The sequence below is a fragment of the Maniola hyperantus genome, chromosome 25, assembly GCF_902806685.2.
Source record: "Maniola hyperantus chromosome 25, iAphHyp1.2, whole genome shotgun sequence".
Lineage (NCBI taxonomy): Eukaryota > Metazoa > Arthropoda > Insecta > Lepidoptera > Nymphalidae > Maniola > Maniola hyperantus.
Window position 1 is genome coordinate 3787191 of NC_048560.1, and position 25902 is coordinate 3813092.

Here is a 25902-nt window from a genome sequence, read left to right on the forward strand (position 1 = left end):
TGTTCCTCCCTTACAAATCGCCAATTTCATATTATGTAAGTATCTAATATTATAGATTAGCGCTTGATGATACAGCCTAAGATGGAATATTTTTTTATTTTTTATTTTTATTTGTTTTATATCTTATTAGAACGGCAGTGCCACTTACACTAACTAGATGATTAATAATAAATTTAAATACAAATAAAGGTACAAGAAAAAAGACATAAAATACAAAACGATAAAAGATCAAAGGATTTTGAATATGTACGCTGAGAACATTGAATGACATATTCATAATATTATGTATACAATATATCGAGAGAAGTCGGGCGGATCAGTTATTATAAACTATTTTAATCTGATCAAATTAAAACTATGCTAACTATTAGTAAACATGAGAACCTCCTAAAATATAAAGCAACCTCAATAGAGAGTAGAATTTCATCAACACAATACAAAGGTGAAATTGATGAGTTGAAAGTTAATAACTTTGATATTAACACTGATTTATTGGAACTAGAAATGATAAGTATTCTTTATTTAATTAATAAATTGATTAGAATTGAAGAAGATAATGTTTCCAACAGTTAAAATAATTATTGTAATATGAGTGTATTCGATATCCAATCATGTTTCAAGTGAATAATTGATAATTGTGATGTAAATTTAATTGATGAAAATAATTTAATATTAATAGTCATTTGGGACGAGGACGGCTGGTCCAAGCCCGTAATTCAGGCTTTTTCATGGTTCCGTACCCAAAGGTTACCAATGGAGCCCAATAGGGTCCATCTGACCGTCCGTCTGTCCGTCAGCGGGCTGTATCTCATAAACCGTAATCGGTAGAAAAAATAAGTAATAATAGTAGATAAATTAGAATGGCGAATTGCTAAATGACCACAGTACAGTTACAGTACGCGGCAGAAAATAATGTACATAGACCTTTAGAATTAGATTTCCGCTTTGTAGAGCGTTGTCTCTGTCATTCTTACCTATATGACGTTTTGTCGGCCTCAACAACAGAGACAATGCTCTACTAAACAATCTCTTTTTAAATGTCGATGTACATTTATTTTCTGCCGCGTACTGTACGATGGTACAGTAACCTTCGTGTGCTAGTTCGACTCGCACCCAGGATCACATCTGATGGAAAGTGATGAGGTCATCATCATCTTCGTGGTGATGAAGATTGCTTTCATAATGTTAGTCACGAAGGATAAGCCCGGATTTATCAAAATAATACAATAAAAGAGACGCGAAAAAAAAGTCTTATATTTTGTAAAGATTCACGATAATAAAATAAAACATCTGAGTGACGCTAGAGGTCAACGCCGTTGCGAAATTAAGCCACTCGGAGTAGATGCCACGTCGTCAGGGCATTGACCCAAATTTTACACGCTATTCATTGCGGGTTTGAAAAATACTAGATCACTAAAACTACAAAATGAGGCAAATAGTTATTGGTATTGGATTGTGTTTAGGTAGTATAACAATAACGCTAAGTTTTTGCTAGCGTTCTGGTTACACCCTGTATTATACCTAATGTCTTGTAAAGTTGTAAACTGATTTGTTTTGTTTCAGGTCCACCAAAAATCATCTCCAACCACACACAATTTGGTTCACAAGGTGACACAGTGAACATAGAGTGCGCTGCGTTCTCCATACCAAGAATAGACACTATCGTCTGGACTTACGAAGAAAAAGAAATTGACACTGTTCACGATCATGTAAGTTTATAAACCATTTTAATAAATAATGATCTTCTGACTTTTCAATCGATAGACGTTGGGGTCCCAAGTTGTTAGGGTGAGGCCACAACACTGCGGTGCGACATCGTATCGCAAAAACGATGCCGCATCACAATGCGATCTGTTGACGCAACGCAAAAATTTCATCGCTTACGGCATCGTATGAGAAAACTCTGACCATAAATTTCTAGTGAGCCATGGACCGCACTACACGTATCCTACTTCTACTTGCGTTAAGACGCATCAAGAAACACACACACAGCACAGATCTGCACACAGAGAGGTGTGGACACCGACTGAACGGGAATACGTCGTCACATCGCAAGTTTATAGGGTGCGGTACCGTATCGGAAATTTGCACAGTGCAGTGTGCGACCTCGTAGATTTTTACGACCCAACGTCGCATCGCAGTGTTGTGGTCTCAGCCTTAGAATAGTGACCTTGCAACGGAAACTCTTTCCGTTGGAAGACCCATCACTAGGTAGGCAGACGACGTCAGACGGAGAGTCGCTAAATTCAGGCGATTCAAGACCGTGGCATTTGGAACTTGTGTACATAAGACCTATGTCCAGCTGTGGACTTATATCGCTTGACGATGATGATGATGACTTTTCAAATTAAGTGTCCTATCTACTGTGACTTCAGCTTCGCAACCCGTTGAGCTTGTTGGTTATACTGGTTCTTCTACGTATCTCCGTAAAAACTCAAAGCATAGCTCCTTCTTTCGTCCACTGTGTGACTTTGAGCTTTCTCATGAGGTCCATATTTAGAGCGATCACGCACTCATCACCTCCGAATCCATGAAAATATGGATATAAAAATATCTACGTCATAAGCTACCATACAAATTTGTTCTATGACAACTTCGGAACGTATTTTCACGGACTCGGATCGGATGAGTGCGTAACCGCCGTTGGCGACCATGTCTCAGATCCATTTGAATAAATTATACGAAAATTAAATTTTCATTTCCAATATTTAAAAATACGAATTGAAAGATAAATAATTAATTACGTGTCCAATTACGAGAACAGAAAATTTGATACAATACAATATGATAGGTTGATGTGAGTTACTGTAATTAAGTTATTAGACAAGGGTAATTTGTAACAATGGTAATCAATATTGAAAGGGATGATTAATATACTGGCTAAATCTTGACCTGATTTCGGGCTTGTAAAATATTCACCAAGGAAAATTAATATTTGAACGGATGAGATGTAACTTTGTCCATGCTAATAATTGGGTTAGTAAACTGACTCATAGGGTTGCGAGGCTCAAGTGGCAATGGGCAGAGTACAATTCGAAAATTTCGAATTCGTTTTGAATGTGAGCTAGTGGAAGTAGTATCAGCATTTCCACTAGGCCTACATTTGATCGCTGATTTAAATCTCTCATTTCTATGCAGGATTACTTGTTCCGTGAAGACTTACAACCGGGTGGTATCGTTAACTCCACTCTGACCATTCGTGAAAGCCAGTCCAGGCACTTCGGCGTTTACAAATGCAACGTCTCCAATGACTATGGAAGTGATACCTTGGAGATCGTGCTGAGGCCCACCAGTGAGTATGGGATTGCATTCCGATAATTTGATAGCTACAGTGCGACAAGGCTCTTTTGGCACTTGAATGACATTGACAGGGAGGCGCTGTTGGAGAACAAAGGCTTAGACTATTCAAACACGAACAAAGGGGCCACTTGACGGCAACGTTGGTACCGATTTTTGCCACGCGCCAAAAGAGCCTTGTCGCACTGTACATTATGTTTCATTATCCAACAAACCAACAAATCAACAAACAAACACACTTTCGCATATATAATAAGGGTACTGATAGATGGACGAATTCAAGCTTAAAAAAATGGCTGTTTAGGTTCGCTTTACTTTGACGTTACGGGTTTCCGGATTTCGATATTCATTTATCAACATTTTCGATATGTGCAAACTTGTACTAAGCCTACAGGTAGGGAATATTATGCGAATAAATTATAATATTCATGTCACCATTGGTTAGGCGTCATCTCCACAGACAAGATAATCGCCGCGCTACCAAATAGTGTCTTGGACGGTAGTAATAAAATGATGAGATTTTTTGTATAGCGGTAGAATAGAATAGAATAGAATGTTTTTTTATTCATGTAAACTTTTTAAAAGTGCTTATGAATAGTCAGGTAGTTTTAATTTACCACTGGTTCGGAATGCCGTTCCTACCGAGAAGAACCAGCAAGAAACTCGGCGGTTGCTCTTTTTAATTTTTCAATTTACAATGTTATTATACCGTACTATACAAGCCATTGCAGCCCCGTGCATTGCTGGAGCGAGTCAAATCCAAGCTTTTTTTATGGTACTGGAATTCATCATTAAAGAGAATAATTTAAAAAATATAATTTTTATTTATTTTTAACCACAGAGAACTGTGTTCTTTACATAATTAGATAATTATTAACGTGACCGCTGCATGTACGGAAAGCGAATAATGACGTCACAATGCGCTAACGACAAATATTATTCAATTGTTAAACACAAAAATAGAGTAATTTCTGCTTGTTACGCAGGCATAGTCAGGCCGCAGCGCTAGACGTGCCTGCTTAATGCGTTCCCACGGTCGCCGCGAAAACCAACACCTGCTGACGCGGCAGAAATCGCTAGCACCGTGCGATAGGACTGGGGACCGACACATCACATTTAGCTATAGAAGCCTCCGCCACAAATCGGCGGAGCAGTTAGGATAATTTTATATAATAGTTAATATAATATAATATGTAAATTTTTAGTAATAAAATTAGGTTAAGGAAATGCTCTTTCCTTTCGCAACCCCTGCAGTCGCCCCTTATATAACTTGCTGGAAAATATTTGTTATGTTAAAAAATAGAAAAATATTTGTCATTACTGCGTTTTGTGACGTCATTTTTCACATTCCGTACCGCTGTCGTGTGTCAAAAATAAATAAAAATCATATTTTTTTTTAAATTATTCTCTTTAATAATGAATTCTAGCCCCATAAACTACTGCTATACAAAAATAACTTCATTTTATTATAAGTCCCGCAACTTGCTATTGCGCTGGAACCATGTCTCATTAACATCGAAATGACGTCATTTTGACGTCAGCCGTAATAAAAAAATACCATCAGCTCGAAACTTCAGTCTAGTGCTGACGCCACTAAAATGGCGGCCACGCGCAATAGCAATTTGCGGGACTTATACTACAGTCCAAGACCTGCCCCCAATTGTGTAAGAATAACCATTTCATGGCTATCGCAATCGTCAAGAATTCTGCCCTTTGATTGGCTGTGAAAAAATGTAAACAGCGAATCAACCAATCAAATGGCAGAACTTCTTGACGATTGCGATAGCTATGAAATGGTTACTCTTACACAATTGGGGGGCTGATCTATTATCGTTGTACCGTGGAGATTACTCGACGATAGTACGACGGACTCATTGCGATTCTGTCGTCCATAGAGATGGCGCCTTAGTGTGTTAGGCCTTTCATTCACGGTGACTTGTTATGCAGATAGGGGTAATTGTGATATACCTAATACTATTGAATATTATAATATTGGAATTGCTATACGAATAGCTTCATTTCGTATGCGACTGGGTTTCAGTCGTGATGAAATCAGAGCTATGCTCTGTGTATGCTATGCGAAGCATAATATTCTCTCAACGCCAAATATACGGTGTAATACCTTTTTTGTTCTAAATCTACCTGGCTGGCTGATATTGTAAATCGAGTCTGTGAAAAGAGCAACCGCCGAGTTTCTTACTTGGTAGATACTTTTTGATAGGAAGGGCATTCCGAACCAGACAGTGGTAGATGAATTTGACGATTCAAAACTATTTGTAAAAGTTTTTTGAATAAAAATCTTTCTTTCTTTCTATGTCACTATAGATACCTAATATTTGAGACGACTTTACTTTGTCTAAGGGTGAGATCTATAGAGCGCACTCTGCCTTAGCTTAGACTTAAGATAGAGTAAAAACGAGACAGAGCTATATTATCTTTCACATAAATCTGTCTTGTTTTAACTCAATCTTAAGTCTGAGCAAATTCAAAGTGCGCTTTATATAGATCTCAGCCTAAGACACAGCCAAAGTTTCTCAGGGATATGTTTTGCCTTTTACGCTTTCAAAAATGTCTAATTCTGCTTCCTCACTCAAAATTCACTGTGTTTTCCAATCGGAAACTTCTAGGAAATATTTATAAATTTATCGGCAAGAAACTTTTTCAATCGGGCTGCAGATTTAAGTTGAACGCTTGAAATCAGAACGTATTTTTAGGGTTCCGTACCTCAATAGGAAAAACGGAACCCTTATAGGAGGACCCTTACACTTTGTTGTCAGTCTGTCGGTCTGTCAAGAAACCTACAGGGTACTTCCCGTTGACCTAGAAGCATGGAATTTGGCAGGTAGGTACTTAGGTCTTATATTGGGGGAAAAAGCTGAAAAACGTGAATATTTGTGGTTACATCACACAAAAAAAATTGTGGTCATGAACTAATAATTAGTATTTTCAATTTTCGAAGTAAGATAACTATTGTTGTGTTTCTTGTTTAATTAAACTCTTTATAATATTTAAGTAATTTATTTTAGATTTTCTTATTACATTTATAAACTTATTCAAGACATAACGTGACACCAAAAGACCCCGAGCTAAGAGCAAACACAGAAACCTTATCTATGAATGTCATAGACAACATCTTACTTTTACTACATCTTTCCCTTTTAAAATGTATACAAAACAAATTGAATGCAAGTAGAAATACATACATACCTATGTACTACATAAAAACTTATCATGCTATTAATATTTTCTTAAAAAAGAAGAATTTCTACGATAAATTGCATCATTTAAATCTTTTACAAAGTATGACCTAGGAGTGGAATGTTTACCGACTATTTGTCCCTGAACCCATACCTTCCCCTTCTTTAACATACAATTATCATTGATTTCAAAATCACCTTTTTCTTTACAATTTCTGTTATAATAATTAGCATAAGTTACTTGTCTTTTTAATAAATTTTCTGTTACATTTGGTACAATTTGTGGTTTTAACAACTCATTACAAATAGGTAATTTAGTCCTAGTTCTTCGATTCATTAATAACTGAGAGGGTGAAGCATCTAATACAGGGAGGGGCGTGTTTCTATACTCTAACAATGCCTCTGATATGTCTTTTTTATCATCATAACATTTTTTAAGCATATTCTTTGCAGTCTGCACACTCTTTTCAGCTAAACCATTTGATTTAGGATATAATGGACTACTAGTTATTATTTCAAAATTCCATTCTTTTGAAAACTGTATCATTTCTTGTGATGAAAAAGGCATATTATCCGCTATCAAAATTTTTGGGATACCATGAGTTATAAATATATTTTTTAATGTTTGAATTACAGTATATGAAGTTTTATTGTTAATCTGACATATTTCTATCCACTTAGAATAGTAATCCGCCAAAATTAAATATGTTTTATTTCTTAGTTCACACAGATCAACACCTACTTTATTAAAAGGAAGGTTTGGTATCTCATGGCAAATCATTGGCTCTTTTTGTTCATTACTCATATACCTAAGACATATTTTACAGCTTTTTATGTAATTTTCTAAGTCTGCATTAATTCCATACCAATAAAATAATTCTCTAGCTCGAGATTTTGTTTTATTTATTCCTAAATGTGATTCATGAATTAATTTCATTGTTTGGAGTTTTAGTTCAGATGGTATAATTAATCTATTATTGAAAAAGATCAAATCATCTTCTATGAACAGATCAGACCTTATATTATAGTAAAATTGTAATTCTTTTGATAAGTGCTGTTAATTTGGCCACCCATCGACAATGAATCTTTTTAAATTAACTAAATTATTATCATTATTAGTGCAAACTTTGTACTTATTCAACAATGCAGTAGGAATTTCTAAGTATTTGGATACACTGTGAACAACTTCATTTATAAAGTAGTCATGTTTATCATTTAAATTTTTATTATAAGAGCGTGACAAAAGATCAGCGATATACATGAACTTTCCAGGTAAATATTTTAAAGTAATATCATATTTACATAATTTTAATTTTATTCTTTGTAACCTACTAGACATCACTTTTGAAATATTTTTATCCATTATTGAAACAAGGGGCTTATGATCTGTATGTATTTCAATTTTTTGCCCATAAACATAGTGATGGAATCTCATAACTGAAAAGTAAATAGCGAGAAATTCTTTTTCAATCTGACTATATCTCTTTTCAGTTTCGGTTAAGCTACGTGAAGAGAAAGCTATTGGTTTATTATTCTGCATTAAGCAACAGCCTAGCCCATCTTTACTAGCATCACATTGTATAATTATTGGAAGCTTAGGATCAAATGTAGATAGTACGGGAGCGTTACATATTAACTGTTTCAATTTACCTAATGCCTGACTATGTATATGAGACCAGTGCCACAAATTATTCTTTTTTAAAAGTTCTCTTAAAGGAGAAGTTATTTCTGACATATTAGGAATGAATTTATGCAAAAAATTGGCCATGCCCAATATACGCTGTAATTCAATTTTATTTTTAGGCTCTTTTATCGATTGAATTGTATCAATTAATTCTGGATCTGGTCGCATACCATTTTGAGAGAAAATATATCCTAGATATTTTATTTCTAAACATTTTAACTGTATTTTATTAGGATTAAACTTCAAATTAAACTGTTTAGCTCTTTCTAGAACTTCACATAAAGTTTCATCATGGGTTTGTTCATCTTTAGCACAAATCAAAATGTCATCAAAGTACACTATCACATTATTAATTCCTCCAAAGACTTTTTCACTTATTTTTTGAAATATTTCAGGAGCACAACTTAGGCCTTGAGGTAATCTTAAATATCGGTAGCATCCAAAGGGTGAGCTGAAAGTACATAACTTACTTGAGCTCTCAGAGAGTTTTAGCTGAAAAAATCCATCTTTTAAATCCATTACTGTATAATATTTCATACCTGTTAACTTAGGTGCAATTTCTTCAATTGTTGGGATCTGAACGTAGCTTCTTTCGATGACTTTATTGAGATCTTGAGGATCAATACATATCCGAAGCGACGAGTCAGGTTTTTCTACTACGACCATGTTGCTAACCCAGCCAGAAGGTTCATTTTCTTCTATTATTATATTATTTTGCACCATTGATGTTAATTGTTGCTTTACTTTATCATTTATGGCTAGAGGTATCCTTCTGGGTGGTCTGGCAACTGGAGTTGAATCGGGCTTTATATTTATGTTTACTTCGGGTTCATAACATCCGAGGCCTGTAAAGACTTCACTATATTTATTTAATATCTTGGAGTGAATTAAATTACAACGCCGAATGAGTCCAAGCTCCTCACATGCCTCTCTTCCTAGAATCGGCATGGTATTCATGTCAACAATAACAAAATTTAAATTTTTAGATATATTATTTACTTGAGCAAGCAAGGTTGCTTGACCCAGGGGCTTGTACTTAGCTCCTCCATATGCTTCTAAGACAATGAGCGTGTTCTTGAGGTTACTTTTATTTTTAAGAGATTTCCATGTGTTGTTTGAAATTATATTGACATCCGAACCAGTGTCTAATTTCATTAGTAAACTTGTGTCGTTAATTTTTATATTTTGAGTCCAGTCTGAGGATGTTGAACTATTCACTGTGAGAACTGCTATTTTATTGACTTTTTTAAATTTGCATCCAATACTGAAATGATTTGGCCGCTTGCAATTATGACAGATTTGATTATAAGCCGGGCACTTTCGGGCGGGATGTTTTAACCCACATTTTTTACAGTCATATTGAAATTCAAGGTTATTACCCATTGATATATTATGTTGCTGTTGATTATTATAATTAGATTTAGTTTCAGTTTCATTTTGTTTTCTTATATTATTCCTAGGCTCACTTGATGATTGATTATTATTGTTGGTTCCGTTTTTATCTGTCTTTGAAATCTGCAAAACATTTTCAAAGTTTTCCTCGTTGTTATTTAAAGTTTTTAGGTGTTGCTGACTTAATTCATAAGATTTGCATATCTGTATAGTTTTATCAAAGTTTAAATCCTCAGTTTGTAATAATTTTTCTTGTAGTTTTCTAATATTTATACCTTGTACAATACGATCACGCAACATTTCATCAACGTTCTCATATTCACATGTTTTTGCTAAATGTGTGATGTTTGTAAGGTATTGATCAAAGGTTTCATCAGTTTGTCGATTGCGAGAATTGAAAATGTACCTTTCTACTACAACATTACGTTTAGGTTCAAAATAGTTTTTAAATGCGTGAATCAAATCATCAAATGTACATTTCTCCGGTAATTTGAATGTTTCGGCCAATTCAATGGCGTCTTCGCCGGCTACGTTTAGCAATATTGCTTTTTTGATTTCATCAGACTTTTTCGAGTATCCTGATGCAGTAAAATATATCTTAAATTCCCGATAAAACTTCTTCCAATTATTAGCTACGTTACCTGAATAGTCTATTCGTAGTCTTTCAGGGATTCTTACAAAATTTTCCAAGTCAGCCATGTTATCGCGTGCACGTACCTAAAAACTTTTCAGTTTTAAATATCGTTTTCGGCAAAAAACATTATGAATCCAGTTTTTTCGGCTGCGCCATGTTGTGTTTCTTGTTTAATTAAACTCTTTATAATATTTAAGTAATTTATTTTAGATTTTCTTATTACATTTATAAACTTATTCAAGACATAACGTGACACCAAAAGACCCCGAGCTAAGAGCAAACACAGAAACCTTATCTATGAATGTCATAGACAACATCTTACTTTTACTACAACTATGTATATCAATTGGGGTATCGTGTGAAAGGGCTTCACCTGTGCCTTCTAAAACAGATTTTTATTTATTTTTATGCCTCATAGTTTTTGAATTATCGTGCAAAATGTCGAAAAATTACGACTGTAGTACGGAACCCTCGTTGCGCGAGCCTGACTCGCACTTGGCCGGTTTTTAGTTTTAAAATCTAAAAGTTTATTCTGCGATTGTGTATTACCCTCGGGACGCCCGGCACGCCCCCCTCCATTCTACCATTGTATAACTTTTATTGCACTGAGATATAAATCTTTCCTTTCGTGACTTTTCAAGATTTTTGTATCAAACATTGTGTATACTTAACATATTTTAAAAATCCCATCTTTTTCACTGAGGTTTTTGTATTTTTTTATAGTTTTTAGTTCGCGTGGACTTAGGTTTTTAAAAATTCCGTGGGAACTCTTTGATTTTCCGGAATAAAAAGTTTCTTATGTCAGTTCAAATTTCCTATAAATTGGTTAAATTGATAGGCCTTTAAAATTCCCGTGGGAACTCTTTAATTTTCCGGAGTAAAATGTAGCCTATAACCTTCCCCGGGATGTAAGCTAACTCTTTTAGCGTGAGTGATTTCCATTATATACATATATCTCTCAACGGCTATAAGTACTCACGTATTTAGTCGACGTTAGCCCGACTAGTTTGGGTCCTTTGTCAAGGGAGTCAGTTAAACTGACTCTCTTGACAAAGAACCCAAACAAATCGAATAAATACGTGAGTAGGTATAGGCCGTTGAGATATATTATATAATATAAGCTAACTCTGTACCAAATTTCATCTAAATCGGTTAAACTGCTGGTCCGTGTAAAGCTAGCAGATGGAAAAACAGACAGGTAGACACACTTTTTCATTTATAATATTAGTATGGATATTCCGATCAGGATTTTCGTCGCCTTCGTTAAACGCGGTCGTAAAACCGAATACATCTTTGGGACTAGTTCGTGGACATCAGGGGCATCAGTATTACCCCCTAGACGTTGACGGGGACCCATTAAGGGCCCAACGACCACACATTATCGTAAATGTATTGTCGTTTGAAGTTTACGCCCGGCACATAAAAGGAGGCATCTATCACTATCTGCCCTGAAAATATTTGTGTATTTGTCGACCGACACATTTTTTTAGGTTAATAACTTCCTATATTTATCCCACATCCCTGAAATTTCTCAACGTTTTCTTCATATTTTTTTGTAAAATATTAAATTTTGAGAATATCAGAGTACTAGCTGATGCACGCGACTTCGTACACGTGGATTTAGGTTTTTAAAAATCCCGTAGGAATTCTTTGATCTTTCGGGATAAAAAGTAGCCTATGTCTCCCTCCAGGTCTTAAACAGCTATACCCATGCAAAAAACACATCGATCCGTTGCTCCTTTGCAACGTGATTGAAGGACAAACCATCAAACAAACACAGTTTCACATATATAATATGAGTACTGATTTAACGACCGCCACTTTTTTTAGTTTAATAACTTCCTAAGTATTTTAGCCGCATATTCAAAAAAATCTGAACATTGTCTTCATATTTTTCGGTAAAGGCCAGTACGTGGGATGCAATAAATTAAGAGTTTGTTTTTATTATATCCCTCGTTTATGTTATAAATAGGTAATCACTAGAAATATAATATCCTGAGATTATAATACCGAAATGGACCAAATAAATTGATGAGGGTCTTTGGGAACTTTGAAAGCACATTTGTTGCTTTTGTTTTCATATTGACTAAATAAACCTGATGTTTGTATTTTACAAGACTTTGATTATTTTGATTGAATTATCGAGCTAGGTATTTACAGATCACTTGAATTTGGCAAAGCAAGTACTTAGACGATCTGCTTTCTACTAGGGCAACGGGAAGTACCCTGTAGGTTTCTTGACAGACCGACAGACATACATACAGACAGACAGACAGACAGACAGACAGACAGACAGGCAGACAGACAGACAGACGCACAGACAACAAAATCTAAATATATAAAAGGAAAAGGTGACTGACTGACTGACTGACTGACTGACTGAATGACTGACTGACTGACTGATCTATCAACGCACAGCTCAAACTACTGGACGGATCGGGCTGAAATTTGGCATGCAGATAGCTATTATGACGTAGGCATCCCAACCCCTAAAGGGGTGAAACAGGGGTTTGAAATTTGTGTAGTCCACGCGGACGAAGTCGCGAGCATTAGCTAGTGATCCTACAAGGGTTTCGTTTTTCCTTTTGAGGTACGGAACCCTAAAAATTATTTAAAATGCTCTATTTGTTTATAGAAACATTTCCACTACTGCTCATCCTGTTTGGAGTGACATCGGGAACTATAATGGTGGCAGCTGTTATAATGCTAGTGATCCTATGTCAGAGGAAGCAGAGGAAGAACAAACAAGCGCAAGTAACAGAAAAGCCAGATGTCACTGTTACTGCTGAGGAACTTTTCAAAGAAAACGATAGAAATTCTAATATAAGCGATCTGAAACTGGAACTTCGACAAGCGAATGGCAGTTGTGAAATTGTAAGTACTGATTTTATTACAGCTTCTCGTATTGACAATGGAGTTTAACTTAATGCTTATTTTTTTTTCTCTCCGAAATATACTTAAATCTAAAAAAAAGTTTGATTTTTGTTTTTTTAGGGTTCCGTACCTCAAAAGGACAAACGGAACCCTCATAGGATCACTTTGTTGTCTGTTTGTCTGTCTGTCTGTCTGTCTGTCTGTCTGTCTGTCTGTCTGTCTGTCTGCTGTCGGTCTGTCAAGAAACCTAGAGGGTACTTCCCGTTGACCTAGAATCATGAAATTTGGCAGGTAGGTGGGTCTTACAGCTGGTATTAGGGGAAAAATCTGAAAACCGCGAATTTGTGGTTACATCACACAAAAAGAATTAAATTGTGGTCATAAACTAATAATTAGTATTTTCAATTTTCTTGGGGTATCATATGAAAGGTCTTCACCTGTGCATTCTAAAACAGATTTTTATTTATTTTTATGCAACATAGTTTTTGAGTTATACTGGAAAATGTCGAAAAAATACGACTGGAGTACGGAACCCTCATTGCGCGAGCCTGACTCGCACTTGGCCGGTTTTTTAATTATTCTCTTTAATAATGAGTTCTAGTCCCGTAAACTACCACTATACAAAAAATCACGTCATTTAATTACTACAGTCCAAGACCCTATTAAGGATACTCCGAGCCTAGTGGTTAAGACATCCGCGTGCTATTCGGGAGACCGGGAGTTCGATCCCGGGCACTTCTAACTTTTCGGAGTTATCTGCTTCTTGAACAATTAAATATCACTTGCTTGGTGAAGGAAAAGCCCGGCAAAGCCGTGTCGCCAAGCGATTTAGCGTTCCGGTACGATGCCGTGTAGAAACCAAAGGTGTATGGGTTTAATAAAAACTGTCATACTCCTTCCAGGTTAGCCCGCTTTTTTTTTTTTACCTACCTTAGACTGCATCGTCACTTACCATCAGGTGAGAATGCAGTCAAGGGCTTACTTGTATCTGAATAAATAAATAAAATAAAAAAAACATCTGAAAGTTCTCCATCATGTTTTCTCAGGTGTGTGAAGTCCGCCAAACCGCACTTGACCAGCGTAGTGGATCATGGCATAAACTCTTCTCATTCTGAGAGGAAACCTGATGTGCTCAGTAGTGAGCCGACGGTGATCATGATGATGATGACGATACTACTGATATTATTATGTAATTTATCCAATTTAATAGAATAGCATCCGATAAATTAATACAGGATTGTAAATTATCCATTGAACTAAATTAGGTTAAGTACATAGCAGTTGTTGTAATTATCACATTTTCGCTATCAAACTAGCTTTATTTTGGTACTAGCTGATAAGCGCGACTTCGTCTGCGTGGAATTGGGTTTTTAAAAATCCCGTGGGAACTCTTTGTTTTTTCGGGATAAAAAGTAGCCAATGTCACTCTCCAGGTCTTTATCTATACCCATGCATAAAATCACGTCAATCCGTTGCACCGTTGCGACGTGATTGAAGGACAAACCAACAAACCAACAAACAAACACACTATCGCATTTATAATAAGGGTACTGATTGTGATTATCGAATTTTTTTCACTACTATTTGTTCCAAACAGCTGTGATAGCCATGGCCATGTGCGGATTGGTAGACTTCACACACCTTTGAGAACATTATGGAAAACTCTTAGGTATGCAGGTTTCCTCACGATGTTTTCCTTCACCGTTCAAGCAAGTGACATTTAATTAGATTTTTAGATTTATTTAGAGCCTCAATAGCTCAACGGGTAAAGGAGTGGACTGAAAACCGAAAGGTCGACGGTTCAAACCCCGCCCGTTGCACTAATTGTCGTACCTACTCCTAGCACAAGCTTGTCGCTTAGTTGGAGGGGAAAGGGAATATTACTCATTTAACATGGCTAATATTCTTTTAATAAAAAAAAAACGACTTGAATAACACCTGTTTTGATGCTCACTCAATTAATACATTTAGGAACAAAAGAAAAAAATATGTTCCCAATCATTGTTCTAAAAACCTTCGTCAAAAAAGGGATGGCCATTAACGATTCTACGTTTACAGGATTATTCAAACACTGGATCGGATAGTACATTATGTTCCAACGCCAAATTGGGGAGCGGCATCCCCCTGGCCGGGTCCGTGCCGTTGTCTGCGATAAATCAATCCAACGCCTATCAGCCTTATAGGTATAGCAATGATTATACCGATCCTGCTTATGTCGACTCTTATAAGGTGAGTGTTTTTGATCTACTTTGATTATTTTTCATTCGCTTATACCTAGCCATACTTTACTAGTTTTTAAAGTTACAAGAGTTTAAAAGAGTTACGTCATCAAAAGAAAAATTAGTGGGATATTTAACCTTATCAAGATAATAATATAATACATACATATATCGTTTTGTTTTTTGTGTCTTTTTGTGTTTGTATTTAAATTAATCATTGATCATCTAGTTAGTGTACGTGGCACTGCCGTTCCAATTAGATCTAAAATAAATAAAGAAAAGTAATAAATAAGCTATCACCTATAGAGTGGATGAGGACTGACTTCGGTTCCGAAGGTTCGACTAATCGGTGATATTTTTCTTTCTTCGAAAGCATTAAAAAAATCGCCATAAAGTTATTGTGGCGGAAATTTTTGAATTTCAAGATTTTATCTGTTGAACTGTCATATTTATGGTATAAATCCATAGAGTTATGATACTATAAATCCATTTAAAAGATAACCAAACCAAGTCATTAAAACCAAGTAGATATTAATAACGTAATTTCTTACTATGGTGTGCACTAGGTTTATTTTTTTCATCTTTAAGAGCAATGTTTCTAGCATTAAAAAATATGTCGCCTACTGTCTTCTATAGATAAAAATACTTTAATAACATCGATATAAATGACAAGACATGATCAAGCGAACGAAATTTTTTAACCGAATTTTTTTGTTTAGAAACCAAATAAATCAGTGCCACCTCTTAGATAGGTACTAATGAACGACCAGTAGGGCGATTGTCTAAAACCTGCATCAATCATTATTACAATCTCAATTCTTCTGATTGGCTGAATTTGTGCGATTCTTGTTGCAACAATGCATTGTGGCCAATAGTGAGCGAGCATTAACCAATCAGAGATGATTGCGATCGTGACATTGTAGCTGTCAAACAACCGCGGTAGGGCCACCGTTTGAAAACCAGACGTCACTGAGGTAGTATTGGTGCCGAAGCACGAAGGAGTCGGTGCCATTTTGTTTGTTCAATAACTCTGTCCATAACGCTTTGTTTTTATCTAGGTGAATGGGTTTACTAATGGCTACCAGACCTATGTACACTACGGACATGACTATACACCGGGCTCTCTGAGAGTGCAGTCACCTACTCTAGGAAGCGAGAAACTTACACCTAACAGGTATTATTACTTCTTATACACGCTGAAATTTTAGTGGTTGTCTTCCCGCGGCAGAACGATTTGCCCTCAGCAGTACTATCGAAACATCGAGTTAAACTTAAAAAATAAAAATGTTTTTGTATTAAAATAATTAAAAAAATCATCAACTCGAAAGTGTGAGAATTAATAGTTATTCACTAGACATAACGTGAATGGTAGGTACATTCCACTGGATCGCCCTGCCAATAAACTAAAAAAGTTTAGAGCAAAATAAGCTCTCGTGCGTAGTGATACGGCATAAACTAGCCTGCACTCACGCGGTATTACCATTGACTCGAGTTTTGTTTTTCTCGATTGTAAATTTGCCATTTTTGACTCTAATAATCTTTTTTATATCGATAAACCGATTGTAATACCATGACAAAATCATTTTGCTTCGGGATAACAACCATTGCATTGCAGATTGCAGCGTGTATGTTACCTTATGAAAACTTTCAAGAAACAGCAATCAGTAAGCCACAAGCTTCATTCATAAACTATAATGAAATCCGGTGGTTATTTTACCATTAGCAGCGTAATTTTTGTTATTCGCGTATAACTTCGGTTCATTATGCAGAATTTGTTTATACAAATTTTCATGGCGTTAATTTTCTGATTAAATCACGTGTTACTTTGTGTTGATTGAGATTTGTTCAGAAAATTGTTTACCCAAATTTTAAAGGTATAAATATATTTTTTTCTTGATTAAATGGAATTGTCATTTTAGCATTCATTTGTCTGTTTATTTATGAATAACTGATTATTCTAATTTGGTTAAAATAACATTTATTTATTTCAACGTGCGTATTCATTTAAGAGAATAAAATGTAAATTCTTGAGGTGGATTTTTCAATTTTTTGTTACTCACATTTTGTAGTTTAGTTGCGTCATAGTTTAAAACCGAACCTCCTAAGTTTCTTCCAGATGCCTTAGTTCTCTTTAAAAGTTACTTATCAAGATTCCGCCGCTAAAAGTTCGAAGGTTTAACTATATTAAACAGTTTTAAATACATATCAAAAATTTCAGAACCAGCAGGATTCGAACCTGCGTCTCCTGGGATCGCGCCCGACGCTCTTACCGACGAAATTTTTGATATGTATGTTCACTCAGTACTGAAGCGACTGTTAATGCCATCTAGTAGCGACACTTTGCAGTTATTGAAATTACTTTCAAAGGGCCATATTACAATGCAGCTCTTTGAACTTTTAAAAATTATTTAGAAATTTCCTTTCGAAGTTTAGGTAAAAACACTATCATAAAAAATATAAAGATATATATTAAAATCTATTTGTAGACTGCAGAATGTACAGGCATTATAAATTAATTTAAAAATGCTTTACCTAGGTCAATAAATGGCAGTTTACCCAGAAGCGTGGACACACCATCATCAGCACAGTACAATGCAAGTAACGGCTCGCAAAGTAACTCTTTGCAGCGAGCAACCAAGCGGCCGGACAATAGTAACACATTGCCAAGTGAAGGTAACTTTAAATTACTTTTATTAATTCAGGTTGAATAAAATAATTTTTTGACGACCTCCCTGGCGAAGTGGTGATCGCTGTGGTCTTAATAGTGGGAGGTCCCGGGTTCGATTCCTGGCAGGGGTTTGGAATTTTATAATTTCTAAATTTCTGGTCTGGTCTGGTGGGAGGCTTCGGCCGTGGCTAGTTACCACCCTACCGGCAAAGCCGTGCCGCCAAGCGATTTAGCGTTCCGGTACGATGCCGTGTAGAAACCAAAGGGGTATGGGTTCAATAAAAACTGCCATACCCCTTCAAGGTTAGCCCGCTATCATCTTAGACTGCATCATCACTTACCACCAGGTGAGATTGCAGTCAAGGGCTAACTTGTATCTGAATAAAAAAAAAAAAATGTTCACGAAGCAACTCATTTGTACAAAACATTGCTAGTAATGTCTTGCAAAGTAATAGTTTGCAAAGAGTAACTAAACCGCGGCATACAGCAGAAATGATTTAAATAATACATTGCAAAGTAACGGTAACGGGAGGATATTTTTATTTGCTCCTAAAATCTTTTCAATTATAGCTCTCAATATATTTCTAATACAACGCAAGTAACGGTTCGCAAAGTATTTTATTTATAAGTTATTATCAAATAAAAAATATATTTTAGCATATCTGTTAAATATTTATAGCAACAATTAGACGTTTTTATGGATTTTGTAACCATTTTTAGGGCTCTATACCCCAAAAGGAAAAAAAGGAACCCTTTTAGGATCACTTCGTTGTCTGTCAAGAAACCTACAGGGTACTTCCCGTTGACCTAGAATCATGAAATTTGGCAGGTAGGTAGGTCTTATAGCACGCGTAAGGGGGGAAATCCGAAAACCGTGAATTTGTGGTCACATGTGGTAAGATTGATATACCAAATGGGGTATCATATGCAAGGGCTTTACCTGTACATTCTAAAACAGATTTTTATTTATTTTTATGCAAAATAGTTTTTAATTTATCGTGCAAAATGTCGATAATATACGATTGTACGGAAACGTCGGTGCGCGAGTCTGACTCGCACTTGGCTGGTTTTTCACCATTAAAAACCGTCTGGCGAGTTTCCATCCTTATGTCGTCGACATTCCATCTACACGCACGAAACGTTTTGCGTCATCATTCGTCATACGTATGGCTAATGTTTGGAATACTCCTCCGCGATATGTGTTTCCTACCAATTAGAACCCGGGTATCTTTAAAACAAGAGTGAATAGACATCTTCTAGGTAAACGCGTCCCATCTTAGGCCACATCATCACTTTCCATCAGGTGTGATTGTGGTCAAGCGTATACCTATAATGAATAAAAAAAGGCAATTATTTAACTTTTTTTCTTACTCCTAGGTGCGAGAGTGCCAAACGGCGGTATAATTCAAGGCGTAGACGTGCGGTATGCGGCCACTTACGGCAATCCGCACTTGAGAACAGGACTAAGCACCGTGCACACTGCGAAGCCTGCTTCGACACCCGCACCACCACCTTACTCCTCTGTTAGGAACTCTGTTATATTACCGTCAGGTAATGTACCTTCCTTATGGGCAGCGTTCAGGAAGCTTCGAGATGTCTTCTTGTCCTAAATTCCTTAGTGCTTGAAGACCAAAGTCTTCGAACAGTGCGTGTTGCCAGTGATGACATATGAATCCGAGACATGTTAGGCTAACATGCCCACCACGAGAAAATTTTGTCTACGTATTTACTCGTCTTATTTGTATGAAGAAACACGAGATAATGCGTAGACAAAATTTTCTCGCGGGGCGCATGTTAGGCCTGATGGTCGCTAATTATGGGCCTCATAAGAAAGCTCAGAGTCACTCAGCGGGCGATGGAGAGAGCTATGCTTGGAGTTTCTCTACGTGATCAAATCAGAAATGAGGAGATGCGTAAGAGAACTACAGTAACCGACATAGCTCAACGGGTTGCGAAGCTGAAGCGGCAATGGGCAGGGCACATAGTTCGTACAACCGATAGACGTTGGGGTCCCAAGGTGCTGGAATGGCGACCTCGAACCGGAAGACGCAGCGTTGGAGACCTAGACACCCCACTAGGTGGACGGACGACATCAGACGAGTCGCAGGGAGCCGCTGGATCCAGGCGGCGCAAGACCGTGGCGTGTGGAAGTCCCTACAAGAGACCTATGCCCAGCAATGGACCTCTATTGGTTGATGATGATGAGGATTATGATGATGATGATGATGGTGAATGTACCTTCTGCTTTATTGATTTACAACTATTAGCTAGTGTGTAGTTAACCTAAGCTTTTGAGTTCTGTATTAGTGAAAGATAAAAATATAATATTAAGTATCTATCATTTAAAAATGTATATATTTATTTATAATATGCTTAATAGTTTTTTATTTATCGTGCAAAATATTGAAAAAATACGAGTGTGGTACGGAACCCTCAGTGCACGAGTATGACTCTCTCTTCCGATTTTTTAGAATGATATATCTTTTCCACTTATCTCTTACATATACTAATCTTATTATCTAGTATCTTTTACATACTAATCTGCCTTGTTCGCGAAATATTCTCCTACCTCTATTAAATCTAGATCTCTTTTAGGTACGTCATCACACTCGATAACGTCGCCTACGAGTCTCGCGTCGCCTCAGTGCGCCACAAGTCCTATCACCAACTCTACGATATCGACGGACAGTGCACAGCCGGCGGTAAGTTGATATTTTATTTAGTTTATGGCTCCTTTTTAAAGGTTCCGTAGCCGAAGGGTGCCTACGGGACCCTATTACTAAGTCCGTCCGTCCGTCCGTCTGTCTGTCTGTCAGCGGGCTGTATCTTGTGAAGGCTAATAGGGAGTACCCTAGTAGGGAGCTGAAGTTTTCACAGAATATGTATTTATATATATATATATTTTTAATAAGAATATTAGCCATATTAAATGACTAATATTCCCATTTCCTCTCCAATTAAGCGTCAGGCTTGTGCTAGGAGTAGGTACGACAATAGTGCAACGGGCGGGATTTGAACCGTCGACCTTTCGGTTTTCAGTCCACTCCTATACCGGTTGAGCTATTGAGGCTTATATTGCCGCTATAACAACAAATAATAAAAATTACAAAATGGCCGCCGTGAAAATAAAAATAAATAAAAGGTTTTATTTCTTGTAAGATTGTATAACCCTTCGTGTGCGAATCCAACTCGCACTTGACCGGGTTTTTAAGGTTCCGTACCTCAAAAGGAAAAAAGGAACCTTTATAGGATCACTTTGTTATCTGTCTGTCCGTATGGAGATAGTGTACTTCCATCTTAGACTATGTACTAATGTGATAGAAAAAGGAGCTATCGTATTTTTACTTGTTTGTGGTGGTACAATAAAAGTCTATTAATTCACTCAAAATAAAGAGTAAGTTACCTACTACAGAGTACAGATTTCAGTTTGTATGTGAGACAGATTACTCGATGTGTGGAGATTAGAGCATGCATGCTATGACGTCATCGCCTGACTGATTACTCAGAGGCCTGTCGTAATCCCTTAAGCATCCAATCTCCATGTAGTTTGGGAGTTTGGACGGTCGCTATGATTTGGTTCATTCAACACGAATTGGGATATTTTCTAAAATATCCATTCAAGCCCTACTTTGCATACTAATACAGGGTATAACCAGAACGCTAGCAAAAACGAAGACATGTGATAGTACTGCTGATTACTGATATCATACCACAAAAAAACGGGAGCAGTATGGGGATAGAGGAGATGATCTAGGTAGGGGTTAGGTTAGCCTCGCCTACTAGTTAGATCTATAGAGTCTCATGCTATTCTATGAATTCATAACATTAGTGACAAACTAAAAATAAAACTGCGGTACGTTCACAGAGATCGTTTGAACTCTCACACAATTCCCGTTTGGTTCAGATTATCTAAAGTTGTCACGCTAAGCATTCTGTACGTGCTGGATTTCACTGATTGTACGAGCAAAGATTTATTATTGAAAACGCAGATTTTTTTGTCTTTGACATATTATTTGCTCTAGATCCCGGTTTTTTATTCTTTTTTTTTTATTCTCAGCGATTACCTGATGGTAGATAAGTGACATAGAATTCAGAATTAGAGTTCAGGATATGAAGCGGGGAAGTGTACAATTATTATTTGCTTGAAATAAAGTAAAAAAATTGTCTCGTCCGGTTGTAGAATGGGAATCCTACTATGAGAGTGAGGGAATGGAGTGTGCAGCTGTGCTTGCACCACCTCCTCCCATCCTATCTCCTGCGCAGTATTCTAATTCTCCATTGAGACCAAAATTCGATCAGGAGAACATCTGTTTAATGTATATAAATAAATGTTTGTGTGCTCTTATATAATTATCATCTCGCATCGTTCGTCCGATTGAGTTGAAACTTGTACAGTTGTTGTTGGCTCTTGCGTAAAGGTTTCTGACAATACTATTATAGCTAGGGCGCGAATTGTAAAATTGAAAGAGGCATTGCAAAGCATGGCGCACATTTTAGTCGGGCATGCTTTGTTCTTTATTGCTTTATTCTTATAGCTAATAGCTAACTAGCGACCCGCCCTGGCTTCGCATGGGTGCAGTGTAGATACTAATGTGGTGTCATTGAGGTGTCATTGCCTCGGAAAATCTCAAATGAGAGGATTTTTTTCCGACCTAATTCACTTTATTTCAATTTCTCTAGGGATCTCTAATTTTTTGAGAATTAAGCTATAGCTATAAACCTTCCTCTTGAATCACTCTATCTATTGGTGAAAACCGCATTAAAATCCGTTGCGTAGTTTAAAAGATCTACGCGTTCATACATACAGACAGCGGGAAGCGACTTTATTTTATACTATGTAGAGATGCTATGGGTGTACCGTTTACTAAGACGGACGGTTCGTAAGATACCGTATATAGTACGCGACAGGTCGAAATGGCAATCGGGGAAAGAACGCCCCGCTCACCCGCATGCCACCGCGCGCTCCCGCACCGGGTAAGCGCGGGGGCTGTGCGCTTGTGCGGGGCGGCCCCACCCCGATTGACATCTCGACCTGTCACGGACTATAGTTACACCTACTAAGTATGTTGTATCCTATGTAACAGGTGGGAGTTGTGACGTCATCCGGCACACCTCAGTCACCAAGTTCGCACTACATACTGGCGCCGTCGAATCGATCCCTCGCCAATGCGACGGTTACAAAGAAAGGTGAGTTTGAATTCATTCATTCATTTATTAGGGTTCCGTACCTCAAAAGGAAAAATGGACCCTTGTCAGTCTGTCTGTCAAGAAACCTATAGGGTACTTCCCTTTGACCTATAATCATGAAATTTGGTAGGTAGGGTAGGTCTTATTTCACACTTAAAAGGAAAAGTCCGAAAACCGTGATTTTGTGGTTACATCACAAAAAAATTGAAAAATGTTTTCATGAACAAATACTTAGTTAATATTTTCAACTTTCAAAGTAAGATAACTATACCAAGTGGGATATCATTTGAAAGGACTTTACCTGTACATTCTTTTTATTTATTTTCATGCATTATAGTTTTTAATTTATCGTACAAAATGTCGAAAAATACGACTGTAGTACGGAACTGTCGGTGCGCGAGTCAGACTCGCATTTGGCCATTTTTATTTAGATGATTAAACTTTTAGGTAACCCCTGACTTTCATGTGGGGATCTGTTAATGCTGCGTTTTCCAGTGCTAGCTCCAGCAGGGACCTCAAAGACCAGCCTTACCACCCGTTGTTTTTAGGGTTCCGTACCCAAAACCCGTAAAACGGGACCCTGCTACTAAGACTCCGTTGCCCGTCCGTCTGTCTGTCCGTCTGCCACCAGGCTATATCTCTATCTATATCGCGATAGTTAGACAGTTGAAATGTAAGTTCACAGATGATGTATTTCTGTTGCCGCTATAATAACAAATAGCTACTAACAAGAATTAAATAAATAAATAAATATTAGATAAAGAATATTAGCCATTTTTAATGACTAGTATTCCCCTTTCCTCTCCAACTAAGCGTCAAGCTTGTGCTAGGAGTAGGTACGACAATAGTGCAACGGGCGGGGTTTGAACCGTCGACCTTTCGGTTTTCAGTCCACTCCTATACCCGTTGAGCTATTGAGGCTATTATTATTGATATCGATTCATTATTATTGATGAGATTCTAATTCTTACTTTCTTTTACAGGTAACAGTCATCAGCAGCCGCTAGCGACTCATGTGTAAGCGTTCCTACAAACTTGTTTATGTAGTGTCAAAAAGTTTTTCCAAACTAAAACTAAGTGTTATGAATTTAGTAAAAGTTAGTGAGTTTCCATAGTAAAAATAAATAAAAATACTTTCTGGTGAAAAACACTTTTGTACGTGACTGTGCGGCATTTTAAGGACGGTCCGCAAAAAAGACTTTTTAAATTAATTTATTTTACTCGAATTAAATGTAAATTAATTATATTAGTGTAACGTAGAATTTAGTTTCAATAACGTGATTTGTTACTGTTTTATTTAATTTTTTTTAGCATTTTAACAGTTTACACTTATAAATTATAGAAGGCCTACATTTATGCAACGCATTTTTCGGATGCATTATTTTAATTTTTGAAAAATAATAAGTAAATTATATTCATGTTATTAAAATATTTTTCGGATGCATTTTTTTTTAATAATATGTACGTAAATTATATTCATAATAATTATTAAAATGTGTTATTTTTAACTTAAAGAAGAGTACTTCTCAGTTTTTATTGAAATGTATCATTATATTGTTATTTTAGGAAAGTGTTAGAAACTTTGTTTTATATAATAGTTTAAAACATTAAAATTTTAAAATTAGTCATCTCATTGTTATATAATTATGAATTATCGTCAATTTCGAATCGCCCCATTTGAGACTGGTCTTTGCTATTGTAAAAACTATTATAATAATATTATATCGTATCAATATCTTAAATTTTCTATGTTAGGTGGTGAAAAGTTAAGTGAATATCAATTCGGTCATATCATGGGTGGCCACTTGAATTTTTTTTTAAGAATATTAGCCATGCTAATCATAAATAATATTCCCGTTTCTCCTCTAACTAAGCGTAAAGCTTGTGGTAGGAGTAGGTACGACAATAGTGCAATGGGTGGGATTTGAACTGCCGACCTTTCGGATTTCAGTCCGCGCCTTGACCTCGTCCTCCTAACCGTTGAGCTATTGAGAAACCTGAAACATACTTAACTTGCAACTAGCACGGCGCTATACCAATGTTTTATTTTCATTCAGATACAAGTTAGCCCTTGACTGCAATCTCACCTGGTGGTAAGTGATGATGCAATCTAAGATAGATCTTCAAGGTTTACCTAGAAGGCATCAGAAGATGCCTTACCTAGACCTTACCTAGAAGACGCGTTTACCTAGAAAGGTAAACGCGTCCCATCTTAGGCCGCATCATCACTTTCCATCAGGTGTGATTGCGGTCAAGCGTTTGCCTATAATGAATAAAAAAAAAAGATGCGGGCTAACCTGGAAGGCGTATGGCAGTTTTTATTATACCCATACCCACTTTGATTTTATGCGACCAATAGTAATATTGGTCACATTGATATAGATACATTCTATCTAAATTTATAATAGGAAAAGGTGACTGACTGATTGACTGATGTATCAACGCACAGCTGAAACTACTTGACGGATCGGGCTGCAATTTGGCATGCAGATCGCTATTATGACGTAGACATACGCTAAGAAAGGATTTTTGAAAATTCAACTCCTGTAGGGGTAAAACAGGTGGTTGAAATCTTTGTAGTCCACGTGGACAAAGGCGCGGGCAGAAGCTAGTCTTTCATGTGATATGTTCGCACATTGTTCAAGTGATGTTGTCCTATCGTGAAATTTTATTCGTACATATCGCACGAGGAAGTGTTAATTAAGTATGTTTCAGGTTTGAATAATCTAAATATATAAAAGGAAAAGGTG

General features: G+C 36.6%; 1 protein-coding gene and 1 long non-coding RNA gene across 3 annotated transcripts in view; one reads left to right on the top strand and one right to left on the bottom strand.

The window, feature by feature from the left end:
* Nucleotides 1-24601, top strand: part of LOC117993821 (irregular chiasm C-roughest protein-like) — a 144284-nt gene extending 119683 nt beyond the window's left edge. For both annotated transcript variants that reach the window (XM_069507128.1, XM_034981689.2), the window contains 10 exons: nt 1564-1709; nt 3139-3292; nt 12840-13078; nt 15137-15307; nt 16356-16471; nt 17834-17970; nt 19343-19516; nt 20561-20667; nt 23050-23152; nt 24136-24601. In XM_069507128.1, coding sequence (XP_069363229.1) covers nt 1564-1709; nt 3139-3292; nt 12840-13078; nt 15137-15307; nt 16356-16471; nt 17834-17970; nt 19343-19516; nt 20561-20667; nt 23050-23152; nt 24136-24173 — 1385 coding nt within the window. In that variant the 3' untranslated portion in view covers nt 24174-24601. The remainder of the gene's footprint in view (nt 1-1563; nt 1710-3138; nt 3293-12839; nt 13079-15136; nt 15308-16355; nt 16472-17833; nt 17971-19342; nt 19517-20560; nt 20668-23049; nt 23153-24135) is intronic.
* LOC138404085 (uncharacterized) lies at nt 6296-9912 on the bottom strand. Its single transcript, XR_011238193.1, has 2 exons — nt 8718-9912; nt 6296-8629 (listed from the first exon to the last, which is right to left on the bottom strand). It is a non-coding gene; the product is annotated as an uncharacterized lncRNA (long non-coding RNA).
* Nucleotides 24602-25902: the final 1301 nt, after the last annotated feature.